Genomic DNA, 14,421 nt, shown 5'->3' with positions numbered 1-14,421 from the left:
GATATCACAATAAAATGGCTTAGCATATAGGAACAGAAAGAGTGGCTTACCTCATAACGTTGTGTTGCGTTCGGTATAAGCTTCAAACAGGCAGCTATATGTTCCGTGAAATTATCACTACCTATGTGCCTAAAAAGGTTTATGCGATCAAAGCATGGCTGCTTCAGCATAAGAAATTAGGAAGCTGTGGTTGAAAGTGTAGCTATCATAGAAGAAGTACTGCTGAAAGGCGTAAGAATGTAGGGCGCATAACTTAAGTGAATCAGTAGTGTGAGTACAACTGATACTTCATATTTGACTAGTGCGATTGAGCTTAGTGGATAAGTTCGTTTGGCCTAACATTCACTCTCCTGTTTCCTTCGATAGATTACTTGCGACGCACGCAGATGTGCCTGGTGGATAGTAGCCTCGAGAGCAACGAATATCAGTGCTTACCCCAGCTTCCGGTTCGGTGACCGAGCCGGCCGAGTCCCTGTAGCTGTAGCTGGACTTGCTGGCCACGTAGCTGGCGCCCCCGAGGTCGCTAGACTCGATGGTGCTGCTGATCTTGGTGCTGCTGTAGCGCACGGACGCGCTCGATTCATCGACATCGAAGGACGACTTGGAGGTGAGCTTGGAGCGCTTGCTGCTGAAGCTCTCCTTGTCGTCGTCCTTGCTGAGACGCCGCAGCGCCCGGGACGCCGCGCTGTCCATGGACTCGCCGAGGATGCTCGACGTGAGCGAAGATTTGCGGCTGCTCTCGAAAGAGTCACCGCTCGATATGGCCAGAGCCCTTCGAGTGATCGCGGAGGATCCAAAGTCGTCGTCGTTTCGGGAGCTCAGCCTCGAGGTGCGCACGCTGCTGCTCTGCATCCTCGTGCTCGAACCGATGTCGTCGTCGTCCAGCGCCGAGAGCCGCGAGCTGCGTCGCACCGCGGTGGACGAGTAGCTGCCGCCGCCATCGTCACCGTACGACGTGGTGCGCACCATGCGCCGTGTCGAAGACATGCTGCTGCTGATGTCCGAGTCCATCAGTGACGAGCTGCGGGCCGAGGTCCGGCTGGATCTCTCGTCCGACAGCCCTGCAACAGCAGCCAGGGTGGAGCCACTTGTAATCGCACCACGAGACAAGTACGCTTGTCGAAACGTCGTCTCAACACAACCCCTGTTCAGGGGAGTAACACAGGGGTGGCACACTAGATACAAGCCCCCCCCCCCCCCCCCCGATTTTTTTTGTCGTGGCATAGAAAGCGAAAAATCACCATTTTAAGGGGCGTCCCTCCCGAAATCAAGGTGGTGTCCCCTCCCCCCCCCCCCCTAAAATGTTTGGGTACGCGCCTGGCCCTGTTTACGAATTTTTCATCGCAAGCTTGCATCTTCCCCTTCCTACCGTTTTTTGAACTAAAGAAGAAGAAATACTAATAGGCGAATTTATGTTTAAAACAGCACGAAAAACGAAAATTTGGTATGTAGTTTGTAGTAAAACCACTACTCAGTAACCGTTGAATGAATGTTGGCCACAACATATCGGCTCTTCTTATAAAGCTTTAACCATCTTTTCCCCATAAATATGCAAAACTACACGAACAAACTATATGCTATTTACAGAAAAATATTTAAAAGCAACAAAAAAAACGTAACCGATCTACATTTATCACGTGCATTACGTACGAATGTCATCCTTCAAGTAGTTGTGACATCACAAAATGCAAAACGACAAAATGAAGTCACAATAACACAGCACTGCAAATAAAGGCGATTGTAGCTACCCTAACTGCTTTTGTTACTATTGCACATAAGACTTTCAATCCATTACGTAGAACGGATCTCAGTGGTTGTGACTCGTAAAATTCACCACGTTAGCCTCATCTATACGCAGGATATCCGCTTCACAATCCGCCCATCAGTACGCAAGGTAAAATTTATAGACCTATAGGGGCCAAAAAAGTTTTTTGTCTGTGTACTAGTTAAAAGTCAAAATGCAAGCGTATGCATAAGTTATGTGCCACCTAAATATCATATCATACTAATAATACAAACTCTCCAGCCAAGTTATAGTCCAAAGATAGAAGTTAAGGACTGTGAACTGACCCGACGCTTCGGCAACTAATCGGTCCCGAAACGTAGGGCCAATTCATAGTTTTTAACTTTTATCTTTGGACTATAACTTGGCTGGAGAGTTTGTATTATTAGTGTGAAAGTTCACGCAGCCAGACGTTGACCTCTGAGTAATGAATGAACCTACACATGACTGAGTGACTGCATCTATGCGCATAAAAAAAAGATGATTTGGCAGGTTGGTCCTTTTGTGGCCATCTGCGATGCGGGGTTTATACGATCTTGATATGAAGGCATTGCCTTAATAAGGACAAGGTAGATAAATGATAAAGTCGTGAAAGATACTTCAGTAAAACACCATGTTATTTGATAGCATAGTTTCATACATTAAATTAGAATGCTTTTCAAACGCTTGTGAAGTTCATGTTGCGGAAGACTCACTAATATTATTTTGTGCTGCCTTCAACGTCAATAATTGCAGGAAAAATGTGAAGGTCATTATACAGGCTTAACACAAACGAAGTATGAATAACCGCGAACCTTCGACCCACCTATTGAACCTTCTTTTTTATCACGCTGTTATAAAGATGAATTTAGTAATAAATACTGGTTATGTCTACGTTCAGGACATAGTCCGGAAACAAAACTTCGACATTGAATTTTCTAGCATGCAGAATAGTTACTACGTCTCATGTGAAAAAAAAAACGTTCCGGAAGTATTTTCGCCAAAAAAAGATAATTGTGTAATGTCGCCTGGCACCCACACTCTCGCCAAGTTGAAATAAGTTGCCGAAAGAGAGCAGAACACGACTTTGCCTCTCAGACAATCTCTAGTCATATGAAAAAATTATAAGTTCATAAAAGTTGTGTAGCAACAACCTGTCAGCCACTGCTTTGTAGTATAGCTCCCCTTTCACTGTCCAAAGGCGTGTTACGGACAGTGCTCAGTTTTTGCCCTTATAAATGGCAACGATTTTCGTCACTTAATGCCTATCACGACATACAGATGTGAAATGAAGTAGCAGAAGGCACATCTGCTTCTGATCTCACTATTCTGTGCATCCCCCATCTGAATTTAATAAAAATGCTCGACGAAGCATTTGGCTGGATTAACAGTGCTTGCTATGCTATAGAAAAAGTATTAAAAAAAACAGAACACACCAGGAATTATTACAGAAGGAAAAAAATCACATACACGCAACTTAAACGCTAGGCCAAACCTTTAGCTGGTAAAACTGCAACATTTAGCATGCTTCAAGGATGCAATAAAATTCTATAGTGCGAAAAACAGCGAGTGAGCACAGACATGACGTTGGCTTACATCCATAAAAGTTAAATTCAGTAAATTATTAATGTACGTATACGTACACGGCTATATTTTCATGCAAACGGCATTCATTATGTTTCCCCTTGTGATGTCCCGTCCTATAGTGACAGAACACGGATTTTGAAATGCCGCAGCAATTACCCGAATTTCGAACCTGCAAGGTCGACGCTTGCAACGCGCTGCTCGAACACTTAGAGAACAGAAAAAGAACACATGCATATGTACACACTCGTATGCACAAAAGGTTAGCGCACTTGTCTTATGTAAGCAAGCGAGTATATTTTGTTTCTCTTTTTTGTTGGCGAGAAGTGCGTCACAAGTATCAACCATGCACAACCAACAAGCTCCTACTCTGACTCTTCTGCTGCAGAAAAAGTGTGAAAAAAACAAAACAACAAAGCTCTTGTGACAGTGAGCGGGAGACTACATTGGCGCAAACGGGGGTGAAGAGCACGAGTAGAGTGTTTAGTTAACGACTGAAATGTAGAAATTCATTCAGTGTTTGTTTCCCTTCAGCATCAGTTTAGTAGATTACTGCTTGCTTTTTACGGCAAGTAAGTGCACAATATAGGAGTGCATGGCACGAAGGTGTATTGTCCCATCTACCGCATTCAACAAGTTATGATGACATATAACGAGTCATTTTTGCAATATATAACATGGTGCGTTGATTCACAAGATCTAAGAAGTGTCACTGCAGATTTAGCCACTTACCTTCGCTGTATTTAGATGTTCTTGAGTACGATGACCTTGAGTACGACATTTTCAGTGCCTATCTGGAAATACGAAAATGAAGTAATGATACTTGAGCGGCAATATCTCTGCACTGACTCGATAACGTGCCATCATGCACACATGAAAACTTGAGAACTAAAAAATATATAGTACCCATCACGTATAAAACATGATTCCCCGTAGCCTTTCGATAAAAAATGAACATGTAAATACAAAAATACACCAGGATAGCTTCTGAGCAAACACATGGTTTTTTAACCTGAACAGGTAATTTTGGGGGTTGTGATGGTGTTTTCCTAGGAGGGTCTTTGGTAGACCCTGCCAGCATCTGCTACTCCTTTGGATAATCCGCTATGAAACACACAGTCAAGTTTCTCTCAACGTCAAAAGATTGAAGGACACTTCTTTGCTCACCACCCACAGTGTTTCTGGGAAACAAGAAAGAAAAAATGTTTTTCTCGTGTGGTACTGAGAGCTCCACAATCGTCCACACAACAAATCATCGAGTCGGCCTCCAGTTGTTAAAGAATTTAGTGAACCAGAAGTTATTCGCCATACTATACGGACTCACCGCCGCGGTGGTCTAGTGGCTAAGGTACTCGGCTGCTGACCCGTAGGTCGCGGGTTCAAATCCCGGCTGCGGCTGCTTCATTTCCTATGGAGGCGGAAATGTTGTAGGCCCGTGTGCTCAGATTTGGGTGCATGTTAAAGAACCCCAGGTGGTCGAAATTTCCGGAGCCCTCCATTACGGCGTCTCTCATAATCATATGGTGGTTTTGGGACGTTAAACGCCACAAATCATCATCATCATTCTATACGGACTTAGATGTCGGTCACTCAGCCGGCGCTCATAGATGAACATTGAAACTTGAGGCACTCGTCTGCATCGTGCAGTGAAGCGATGAAATGGAACGTGTATAATACAATCTGGTCTTGCTTTATAGCGAAATCACGCTACTAAAAGGCAATATCTCTGAAAGAACATGTTCCGAAGAATATGAAAGTGGAAGAGCATAATGAGCAATACTTTCAGGATTGTTTGGACTGGAAATAATCTCACAAATTTCGTCCGTGTTTACTTCAGTATTTCAGTGTTTCATGTTGCTTCCCTTCAATGACTTTTTTAGCGTTGGTTGGGTTGAAGGGTGCAACCTGTGAGTCAAGTGCTGGTGGCATGGTGGCCATACTGGGACGCATGATGCTTTGATATGTTTAGCAACTGGGCGCCACATCATCAGGAGCGGGTGTTGAATGGTTGAATGCGATATATATATATATATATATATATATATATATATATATATATATATATATATATATATATATATATATAAGCAACGTGTTGTGTCTGTTTTACTAATGAACTTCGCATACGTGTGATTCCTGCGTATTTACATATCAGTAAGTTCAGACAAGTTAATTTACGCCATTTTTTAAAATACAATATGCCGTAAAAGTTGAGTGTAAACACGCCTCCGCGCTTTTCCAGTGACTTGCAGTCAGGGGCATAGTTAACAGGAATCGCGCATAAATTGCTCCCATAAATATTGAAAGCGTAACAAACACCTAAAACTTTGCACTTCCTCTATATTCTCTATATTATTGTGAAACAAAGAATCCCATACTGAGAAAACACGTTGAATAACAAGGTAAGCATTATTTTGAAATCAAAAATCCTTAGTGTCTCTGAATTTTCTTTATTTAACCATAAAAAACTGGAAACTCAATGTGCTATTCTTGTTACGCGATGGATATGACAATATGAGCTCGGACGCTGTCATGTGTGTACTCCTGAGGTCATGTTTAGCTCCTTAACAGACCCGCACAAGAAAAACAGTGGACATCTTCACATTGACACGAGTGTGGTTTTTGTGTTTCCCTACGAGTTTGGCCGGTGAAGTTATTATTTTTTTATATCCACCAGTTTCAATTAAAAAAAAATATCATTTGGGGTCATCGAGTAGCAGAACACAGCATCATCCATGCTTCCCTGGAATAATAAGACCGGTCACAAGGACGTTTGATTGGCACCTTTCAACACTCCAGTATCTTGTGTCACTGTTTTATTATATCCCGATTGGGGCTAGTGAGCCCCAAAAAATGCGATTTAAAACGAGCATCAATAATTACAGAATTGTGCCGATATATTTCGGAATCGGTATGTATAAACCTTAGGTCAAGGAAAACTGTAACCGGGAAGTTTTATTTTCGTTTCATGACTCTTTAAAATTATTTAGCACAATTAGTTCACATGAAACTGAGGTACCTTGGGTAGGCTTGGTCCGATTACATACAAGTTCTTAGGCTTAATGAAGGTTTGTCCTAATTAACACTAATGAGTGTTATTTGTGAATAATTAGGATCGACTCGATCAGTAATAACTAGAATCTTCCTGAGTTTGACCTTCACTGGCCAAGCTGGAAATGCGACTTGTATTGCCCGCTTTCTGTGGCTCATGCCTTTTCAGGGTGACCAGCTTGCTGATGACGCTAACACGTATAGTGAAAAGATTTACAATGTCGTTGTAAAAGTTAGTAGTCATCATGAGAATACTCCATCGCCGTGCAATTGACAAACGACACGACATAGCGTATCAGTGGACACTGCGCCATTGCAGCATTGGTGGTAAGGAACGCGCTTATGTGGCCACCCAATCCGCCCGGGATGGTGACCACTGTGTATGCGACTACCAATAACCGACGCATCTAGAAGGCTCCAGCGTAATTTCAGCAAATTCTCGCTGAAATTCGTAACAAACAGATTCATTTCGAATCGGAATGCTCGGCTACCTTTCAAATTGTGACAGCTGCGGCCGCGTGGAAAGGGTAGCGCGCCACATTTGGCCTCGTTAGAGTAAGTTCAAAGAACAATGCTCAACCGTTTAAATAGTATAACTGTAGTTTAAAACAAAAAAGAACACAGGACACAGTCCTGTGATGCTTTTTGCTTCTTCGTGCGCTTCAACTACAGTTATGCCATGCATATCCAACTAACCCCACTTTCGATTACTTTTGCAAATCGTTTAAGTAGATTTGAATATAGCCCTTTTCCACAAGCGAGAATTCCTGTACACTGATCGAGAACTTCGAAAAAGTGCCGCGTGCTAAGTTACACTCATGTGTAGTTACTTTTTTCTTTCCTTCCCTTTCTTTTGTTCGTACCTAATTCTGTCAGCAATAATTCTTATTATTTCAGTCTACCAGCTCAATGTAAACTTCGGTATGTGTTTCGGAAGAATGTATTACTTAGTAATTTGGTTTTGTTTTTTCGTGCCATAAACACCACAAAGTAAGTTAATCACCAAGGAAGAAGGGATGGCCAACATGGCAACGTGTAGCACCATTTGATAATAGAAAACCAGTGTGGGTACCAGCTAACTTCTCTGCCTTCCTATGTATTCCTCCCCCTGGCCGAACTGATTGATGTTGATTGATATGTGTAGGGTTTATTGTCCAAAAACCACCATATGATTATAAGAGACACCGTAGTGGAGGGCTCCGGAAGTTTTTAGCACCTGGGGTTCTTCAACGTGCACCCAAATCTGAGTGCCTACAGCATTTCCGCCTGTGAGAAACGAAGAAGGGGACCCAGACCCGATCGTCTAGCTGCGTTGAAGGTCAAAGGATCAACTGAGCGAGCCGGCGCCCCAGGCTCGTCCTCGTGCCCACCGTCCCTTCTTCCTCCTTTATTTGCAACCCACTGCCGCGGCCGCAGAAACTCGCAGCAATGTTCAGGTGCTCAGCGGCGGAAGTTGAGGCGGACATTGGCGAGCAAGATGCGAACGATAGAAAAGGTGGTGTTGTTACACGGCGATGATGGAGGGCTTTGGGGAGGCGGTGGCTTGTCTTGCGGGGGAAGTCGTCCAATGTCGCTATGATGTCAAGAATACTTGGCCACGTTGTTAGCTATCTTCAGGTCATACTGGGGACTTTCGCACTTCTTGCGTCGCTTGTAGCATGAGGAGTCTGATCTTGCCCTACTTTCGTAAAATCGTGAAGTCTCTTGATGACTTGCATGCTTTTTTTGAGTGACGTTCATCATCTACTCCTGGTGTTGCATGTGAAGCTTCTGTAGGTGTGCAGTCATTTGGTGCTTGTCCATGGGAGGGGTCAGGTAGTCTCTCGCGTGTTCTTGGCAGGAAAACGCATCAGAGCTGGGTGAAGACTCCGGAATCGACGATGTTTTCTTCCTCGTTTGATAAGAACAACGACGATGCAGAAGCGTTCGGGCATTTCCGTGCAGCGGCCCCATCAAGCAGGGGCATCTTGGCCGCTTTCGATGGCGTCGGATACACGTTCATGTGCGCTGTTGTCGGAAGTGGACTGTCGGAGTCTGTCTGGGGGTTACGAACGATTACGTACGTCGAGCTGACGTCTCCGTTTGAAAGCTTCTGAGCTATGGCGGAGTACTCGAAGTCATCGCCGCCACGCTGGTGTATCCGATTGGAGCCGACAAGTGAATCCGAAGTCGATGACGATTCTTCTTCCTTGCTTGACGAGGATGACGATGGTGCCGAAGCATCCTGGTTCCGTCGGGCGGAGATATCGCCAAGAGCGGGAATCTCGGCGACGTTCGGAGACAGCTGAGATTCGTCTACGTGTTCTGTGGCCGAGAGCCGATTGCCGGCGTCCGCCGCGGCATCGCGAGCGATTGCGCACATCGAACTGACAATTTCAGGCACACGAGTGGGAGTTAAGATGGTGTTTTTGGAAACATCGCTGCGGGAGTCTCCCGACGACTTCTCGATCATGGTGTGTCCCGCTTGGCGAAGGTCCTCGTTTGCGCCAGTTTCCTGCATGACGTGCGTGACGTAGTACTGGAGCTGTGCGGTGTGGCGCTCGTACGTCCAGCACAGTTCTCTGGCGTCAGGCGCCATCTGCTTGTGATGTTCGGTGGCGTCGTAGACGGTCATGGGGTCCATGAACCTGGTTGAGTGTGGCTCGTAGCAGCGCTTCCGCTCGCACTCCTGATAGTCGACTTCCTTGGGCTTCAGGAAAGACGAACTGGAGACCCTACCACCAGGATAAGATCGAGGCGCATGTGGGACGAGAAGTAGGGCTCCACGTGTTGTTTTCGATGGGGGTACATTGGACCGCACGACGGATAGTACATGCGCTTGTCCTTTCGTTCTGGGAAGTAGGAGTGCTTTAGCAATCTGTGGTTCAGGACGTGAGAAACCGAGTCTTTTTAGTCGAAGCACTTGGTGTGCCCGGTGTTTCCCTTGGCCTTCGAAATCTCCATGACACACCTTCCGAACGAGTCTTTGCACCCAAGCACCGTGGATCGCGTGGAGAGTGATAGTTTTTCCAGCGTGTACCCGAAACTCTTCAACTGGTGGGGATGGGTTCGAGGTAAGTTGTCAGTAGGCTTGTGCGCGACGAACTGCGTAGCCTAGGTTAGTCCGATGCGAGATACTGGCGTTGCAGTGGGGAAGCCTTCAGAAGTTAATGTCGTGACCAGCTGGGATGACGAGACGAGAGGAGTCGTGAGATCGGTTGACGGCGAAGTCGCGGCCTGCTGCGACGTCAAAGAGAGAGGAGTCGACAGACTGGACGGAGAAGAAGTCGCAGTCTGGTGTGACGTCGAGACGAGAGCGGTCATGAAGGCGGTTGACTGTGGAGTCTCTACTTGCTGCGATGTCGGAGCGAGAGCAGTCGACAGGCCGGATGAAGATGAAGTAGCTGCCTGCTTCGATGTCGAGACGAGAGAGGTCAAAAGGCTAATCGAAGACGACGTCGCGGCAAGCGGCGATGCGTAGGCGATAGGCGTACCGAGTTGGGTGGATGTGACTGCAACGAATACGGGTTGGTTTCGTGGCCGTGGCTTGGTTGTGCAGCGAAGTCTTATTTGAGCGCAGATGACTTTGTCCTCAAACTGAATGGCGGTGGTCAAGTCTGCTAACAAGTCCTCCTAGTGAAGGTAAGGTTCATTAGGTGGGCATGTTTCGAGACGATAATTGCCAGGAGCTCCTGGAGCCTGAGAGCGGGGGTCGTTGAGTCGGCAAGAAGGGCGTCGAGCATCGAAATGTCCTTTGTGATGGCTGTCCGGTAGAAGCCACGCTGTACTCGGAGTTGATTCATTGTCGAAGTCGAGGGCAGACGACCGGGTGGGTTTCGGCACCAGAACGAAGTGTGAGAAACGAAGAAGGGGACCCGAACCCGATCGTCTAGCTGCGTTGAAGGTCAAGGAAACAACTGAACGAGCCAGCGCCCGTGGCTGGTGCTCGTGCTCGTGCCCGCCGCCCCCTTTTTCTTCTTTATTTGCAAGACGGCCTCCATCGAAAATGCAGCCGCCACAGCCGGGATTTGATCCCGTGACCTGCGGGCCAGCAGCCGAGTACCTTACTTACTAGACCAACGCGGCAAAAAAAGAAAAAAAAAAGAATCGCGTTTACGCAGACCGAATTGGCTGTAATAAAAGGTTGTTAAGGCCACTTACATATCAAGCTAAAGTATAGCTGCATTGGAATCATTTTTATCACCCAATGAGAAGCAGTTTACCAAAACAAAACGCCTTCTTTTCTTTGCGAGGGGGAGGGGAGGAATGATGATACGTACATACCCCTCTGGTTTATCCCAAATAGTTAGTTGACAAGTGGGTGTAAAAAACCCTCTTAATTACTGCGTTACGATGCAAATTTCTACGCATTTACGTCAGCTAAGAGCGTCACTTCTCACCGAGGTGTCCCAGCCACACAACGATATTGGAATTTAAAATAAAAAAAAAAACCCTAGAGCTGCGCGAAAGAAAGACCAACTATTTTTTTCGTGGATTCCACGAAGCCGGAAGGTGACCTACGCAAAAGAATACTACGTCAGAAAGAGAACAGGGTGAAAAAATACACACAGGGATTATCGTTTATAGATGTGCGGCATCCTCAACAGCAGCCAGTTTGGTGCTGCTGCGGCAAACTGCAAAGCTTCAACTGATCGAAGCATTTACACTGTACCTAGTGTGTTTATCTTTTTTCTCATGGCCTGACATAACAACAGCATACATGGAGTTCTTTATACGAAGCTGAGTTCACAGATGCCTGCTTTCGTGAGGGTCGAGGCAGTGCCATTGTCTACTAGCTTCGTCAAACATGAGGAGTGGGCGACATTTATTGCTTTTACTCCTACGAACTATTTTAGCTTAAGATCTTTATGAGACTATAGGCTGAAGCTGTTGCTGTTGTAATTACGTACGTCTCAAAACTGTGGGTCTGGCTATGATAGATGACGTTGCAATGAATTATGTTTACTTTTCACTATCTGACATTTAAAGGCCAACTCCAGCGATTTTTTGACCGTCAAGGTTATGGTGTTTCTATGTTCCTGAGACACTCTTGTCACGAGCCCAATAGCTGAAATGCTTAGGAAATTCGAAAATAATTGTTAATAAGCAAAAATGTGCAATACTGAAACCGAAACCCAACCGAGCGCCCTGTCTGCGTATGACGTACTACTTGGTAAAGCCGGAGGCCGTATACTGGTTCCGCCGGCACGGAGTATGAAAACTGTGAAAGCCAGTCCAGCGAAGCACCAGCCAAACACCACAGAGGAAGGAAGAAAGCATTCCCGTGCTATACCCGAGCCCAACACCGCCACCGTCGCCTTGTGAACGCTGTAGCGGCCAAAATAGCGATGCCATCGGCTGCGTCACTTCCGTTGTCATGACAAGCATGACGTCACACAGACAGTGTTGCCAATAATTCTGGCAAGTGAAGTCAGCTTTTCAAGGCAATCTTTAAAATTCATTTGCAAACGATCAGTGCATCACTCAAACCTGTGACTTGGCATAAAGGGCTAAAATATGCAAAGGAACATACCCAGCGAATTTCATTGAGATTTATTGACCTCGAAAAATCACAGGAGTCGGCCTTAAAGGGCCACTCACCACCCCGCGTTTGAAGACGATGGGGTGCTTTCCTTCTCTCTTTCATACACACGATGCATCCTCCTCGCCCCTTAGTTCTTGAATGCACGCGAACAATATGAGCACTAAGCGCTAGAGCCTATCAGGATTTCATGCTTCTCGGCTGCACACTGTTATCATCGCTTGCGCATTTGTACACCCAAAAAATGAAGTTTGATCGGTTGATTGTGCCCAATATTCATGCGAGACAAAGAAGAACGGATGAGCGGCTGCCTGGAAAAGCAGTGCTGGCGAGAAATAACTTGTGATATCTCGCATATATCAACGAATCAAGAGCATGTACGCTGCATATGACACGAGAACTACTGTCTACGTCACAGTAGCGCGCCAAGAAGGACGAGAAATATCAGAAAAAAATATTGCGCTCTTTTTTTGTATCTTGAGAGCCTGGTGAGTGGCCCTTTCAACGGGCGCCTAGAAACTAAATGGGTGTTGCTGCATTGAAATGGCGCAATAACGATAGGCATTTCGCTGCAACGTACAGCGCACAACTGGATTCAGTTGCCGCCAAGCTTCTGCTGTTGGCGTAAAACTTTCAGTGAAGCAGTGGGAGGCAACGCATTAATTTTTTTCATGTTGAGAACATGGTGAATTATGAAAGTACGAACCTTTTAGAACGTGCTTTTCTGAGCATCGCTACATTTGGTCGCGTTGCTTTGCTGTTCATTGCTTGCCTCTGCTGACCTCTGCTGCCTTTATTTATAAAAGCAAAGCAAAAAGCCTGCGTGGGGAAGCGAGCCGATGTTTCGATATTTTTTGCGCCGGCAGTGACTGTGTAAATACCACGACACTTTTGCCAATATGCGTATTCATACTTTCGAGGTCATAATGCCTAGTTGAAAGGGTTCGCACATTTACATACGGGTGAACGTAAAACAGAAGGCTGCATTTGAAGTTCTTTAAGAGACACAATGTCAAGTCTTTCTTGCCACTGTACTAAACCGAAATGAGCTTTTAAGTTGTGGTGCGTATCTTTATGCCACACTTCGCGCTCAAGACGTCCATTTACACCCTTTACTTGGAGTAATTATGTCTAATTAATATTAGAAACTAACAAAGCAAATGAGCCCATAAATTTGCTGTTCCTTCCTCCATTTACAAGCAGTTTTTTGTAGCTTACATAAAAAACTGACAGAATATTGTTTGCACCTCATTTACCTGGTGGCCTTGGTGGTAACTTTTAGCTTGAAACATTCTTACGTAACCTAGTTTGAAGAGTCCTTGGGACGCTTTTTGAGCGGGGGACGAAAACGCTACCGATTGGTAGTTTTGGTTTGTACATATATATATAAAAGAAAAGAGAACATTCCAGTGAAAGCGACCCATCTGCATTAGGATAAAAAAGAACTTCCTTTTCACTGTTCACTTAAGACACTATACAGGATGTTTGAATAAATGTGTCCAATATTGTTTAAAAGTCAGCAAAAAACGCTATTTGCTTGCTGTATTCACAGTTGGTTTTTCTGTAGCGGCAGGCACCATAAGAAGGTTGAAGACATCATTTGTAACGGTAATTAGGACAGATAAATGAAATAATTTGTTTTAGTTAGTGGAGTTCGGCAGTTACGTCAAATAAAAGAATCGAAGTCCTTGATCCGAAAAACCCATTGCTGCATGCTTTGAAAGTTCAGAAAAAAAACAGACAGACTCTATTATAACTACGAATCAATTTAATTCTCCTAAACTCTACGACGAAACTTAGACCAATGGACCGAAGAGCGCAACAAGCAGACGTCACTGTTCAAAACAGCGGTTACCGGGGTGCAGTTCTTCTCCATTCGATAACGTATGTGCGTCATGCGTGCTGTAATTGCGAGTGCAGCCAGACTCTACAATGTCTGGGTGTTCTCGTGGTCATGTCTTTAGCCTAAAATATAAGGAAATATAGATAGGCGTACAGCGAATGCAATTCACAGTTCATGTCATGAATAACGTGACATACCTATCGTGTAAGTCATAAACCCTTTGCCATTGTTGAGTGGCGTATACCCGCATAGCGCGGCCTGTAGTATGTTGGTAGGCGTCAAACGTGATTCACAGTGAATATCAACCCAGGAGCAGCAAGTATAGATATTAAAATTTTGATAACACTTTTGGTGAGTTAAACGAGAGAAATGTATTCTATTTGTTATATTTGGTGACTTTAATGTGCTATAAAAACGATAACAAAAGGGCTGCAACGAAGCTTTGCCAGAGATCATGGTACAGATTATAAATAACTATATTGCATCAACGGCTGGCCAACAGTTTGATTCACAGAACACTGTGGCCTTTGTGATAACATGGTAAACATTCAATATGCACTCCTATGACTAGTTTTCGCTTCAACACAAATTCACGGCTCTAAACGATGCAACCGACGTTAACGTTCACACAATCAACGATAATCTTACTAGTATCATTGA

The 14,421-nt window shown here is 45.0% G+C and overlaps 1 protein-coding gene across 6 annotated transcripts in view; it reads right to left on the bottom strand.

Annotated features, from left to right (window-relative positions):
* The window catches only part of Obsc (Obscurin), a 188,904-nt gene that overhangs the window by 145,465 nt on the left and 29,018 nt on the right, over window positions 1-14,421 (bottom strand). For all 6 annotated transcript variants that reach the window (XM_075877358.1, XM_075877360.1, XM_075877361.1 and 3 more), the window contains exons 2-3: window positions 4,079-4,140; window positions 436-1,061 (exon numbers count right to left, since the gene is read on the bottom strand). In XM_075877358.1, the coding sequence (XP_075733473.1) occupies window positions 436-1,061; window positions 4,079-4,127 (675 nt within the window). In that variant the 5' untranslated portion in view covers window positions 4,128-4,140. The remainder of the gene's footprint in view (window positions 1-435; window positions 1,062-4,078; window positions 4,141-14,421) is intronic.

This window comes from Rhipicephalus microplus, chromosome X (genome assembly GCF_043290135.1).
Source record: "Rhipicephalus microplus isolate Deutch F79 chromosome X, USDA_Rmic, whole genome shotgun sequence".
NCBI classification, from domain to species: domain Eukaryota; kingdom Metazoa; phylum Arthropoda; class Arachnida; order Ixodida; family Ixodidae; genus Rhipicephalus; species Rhipicephalus microplus.
The sequence above is the reverse complement of the archived record's forward strand: the minus strand, read 5'-3'. Positions and strand labels throughout refer to the sequence as shown.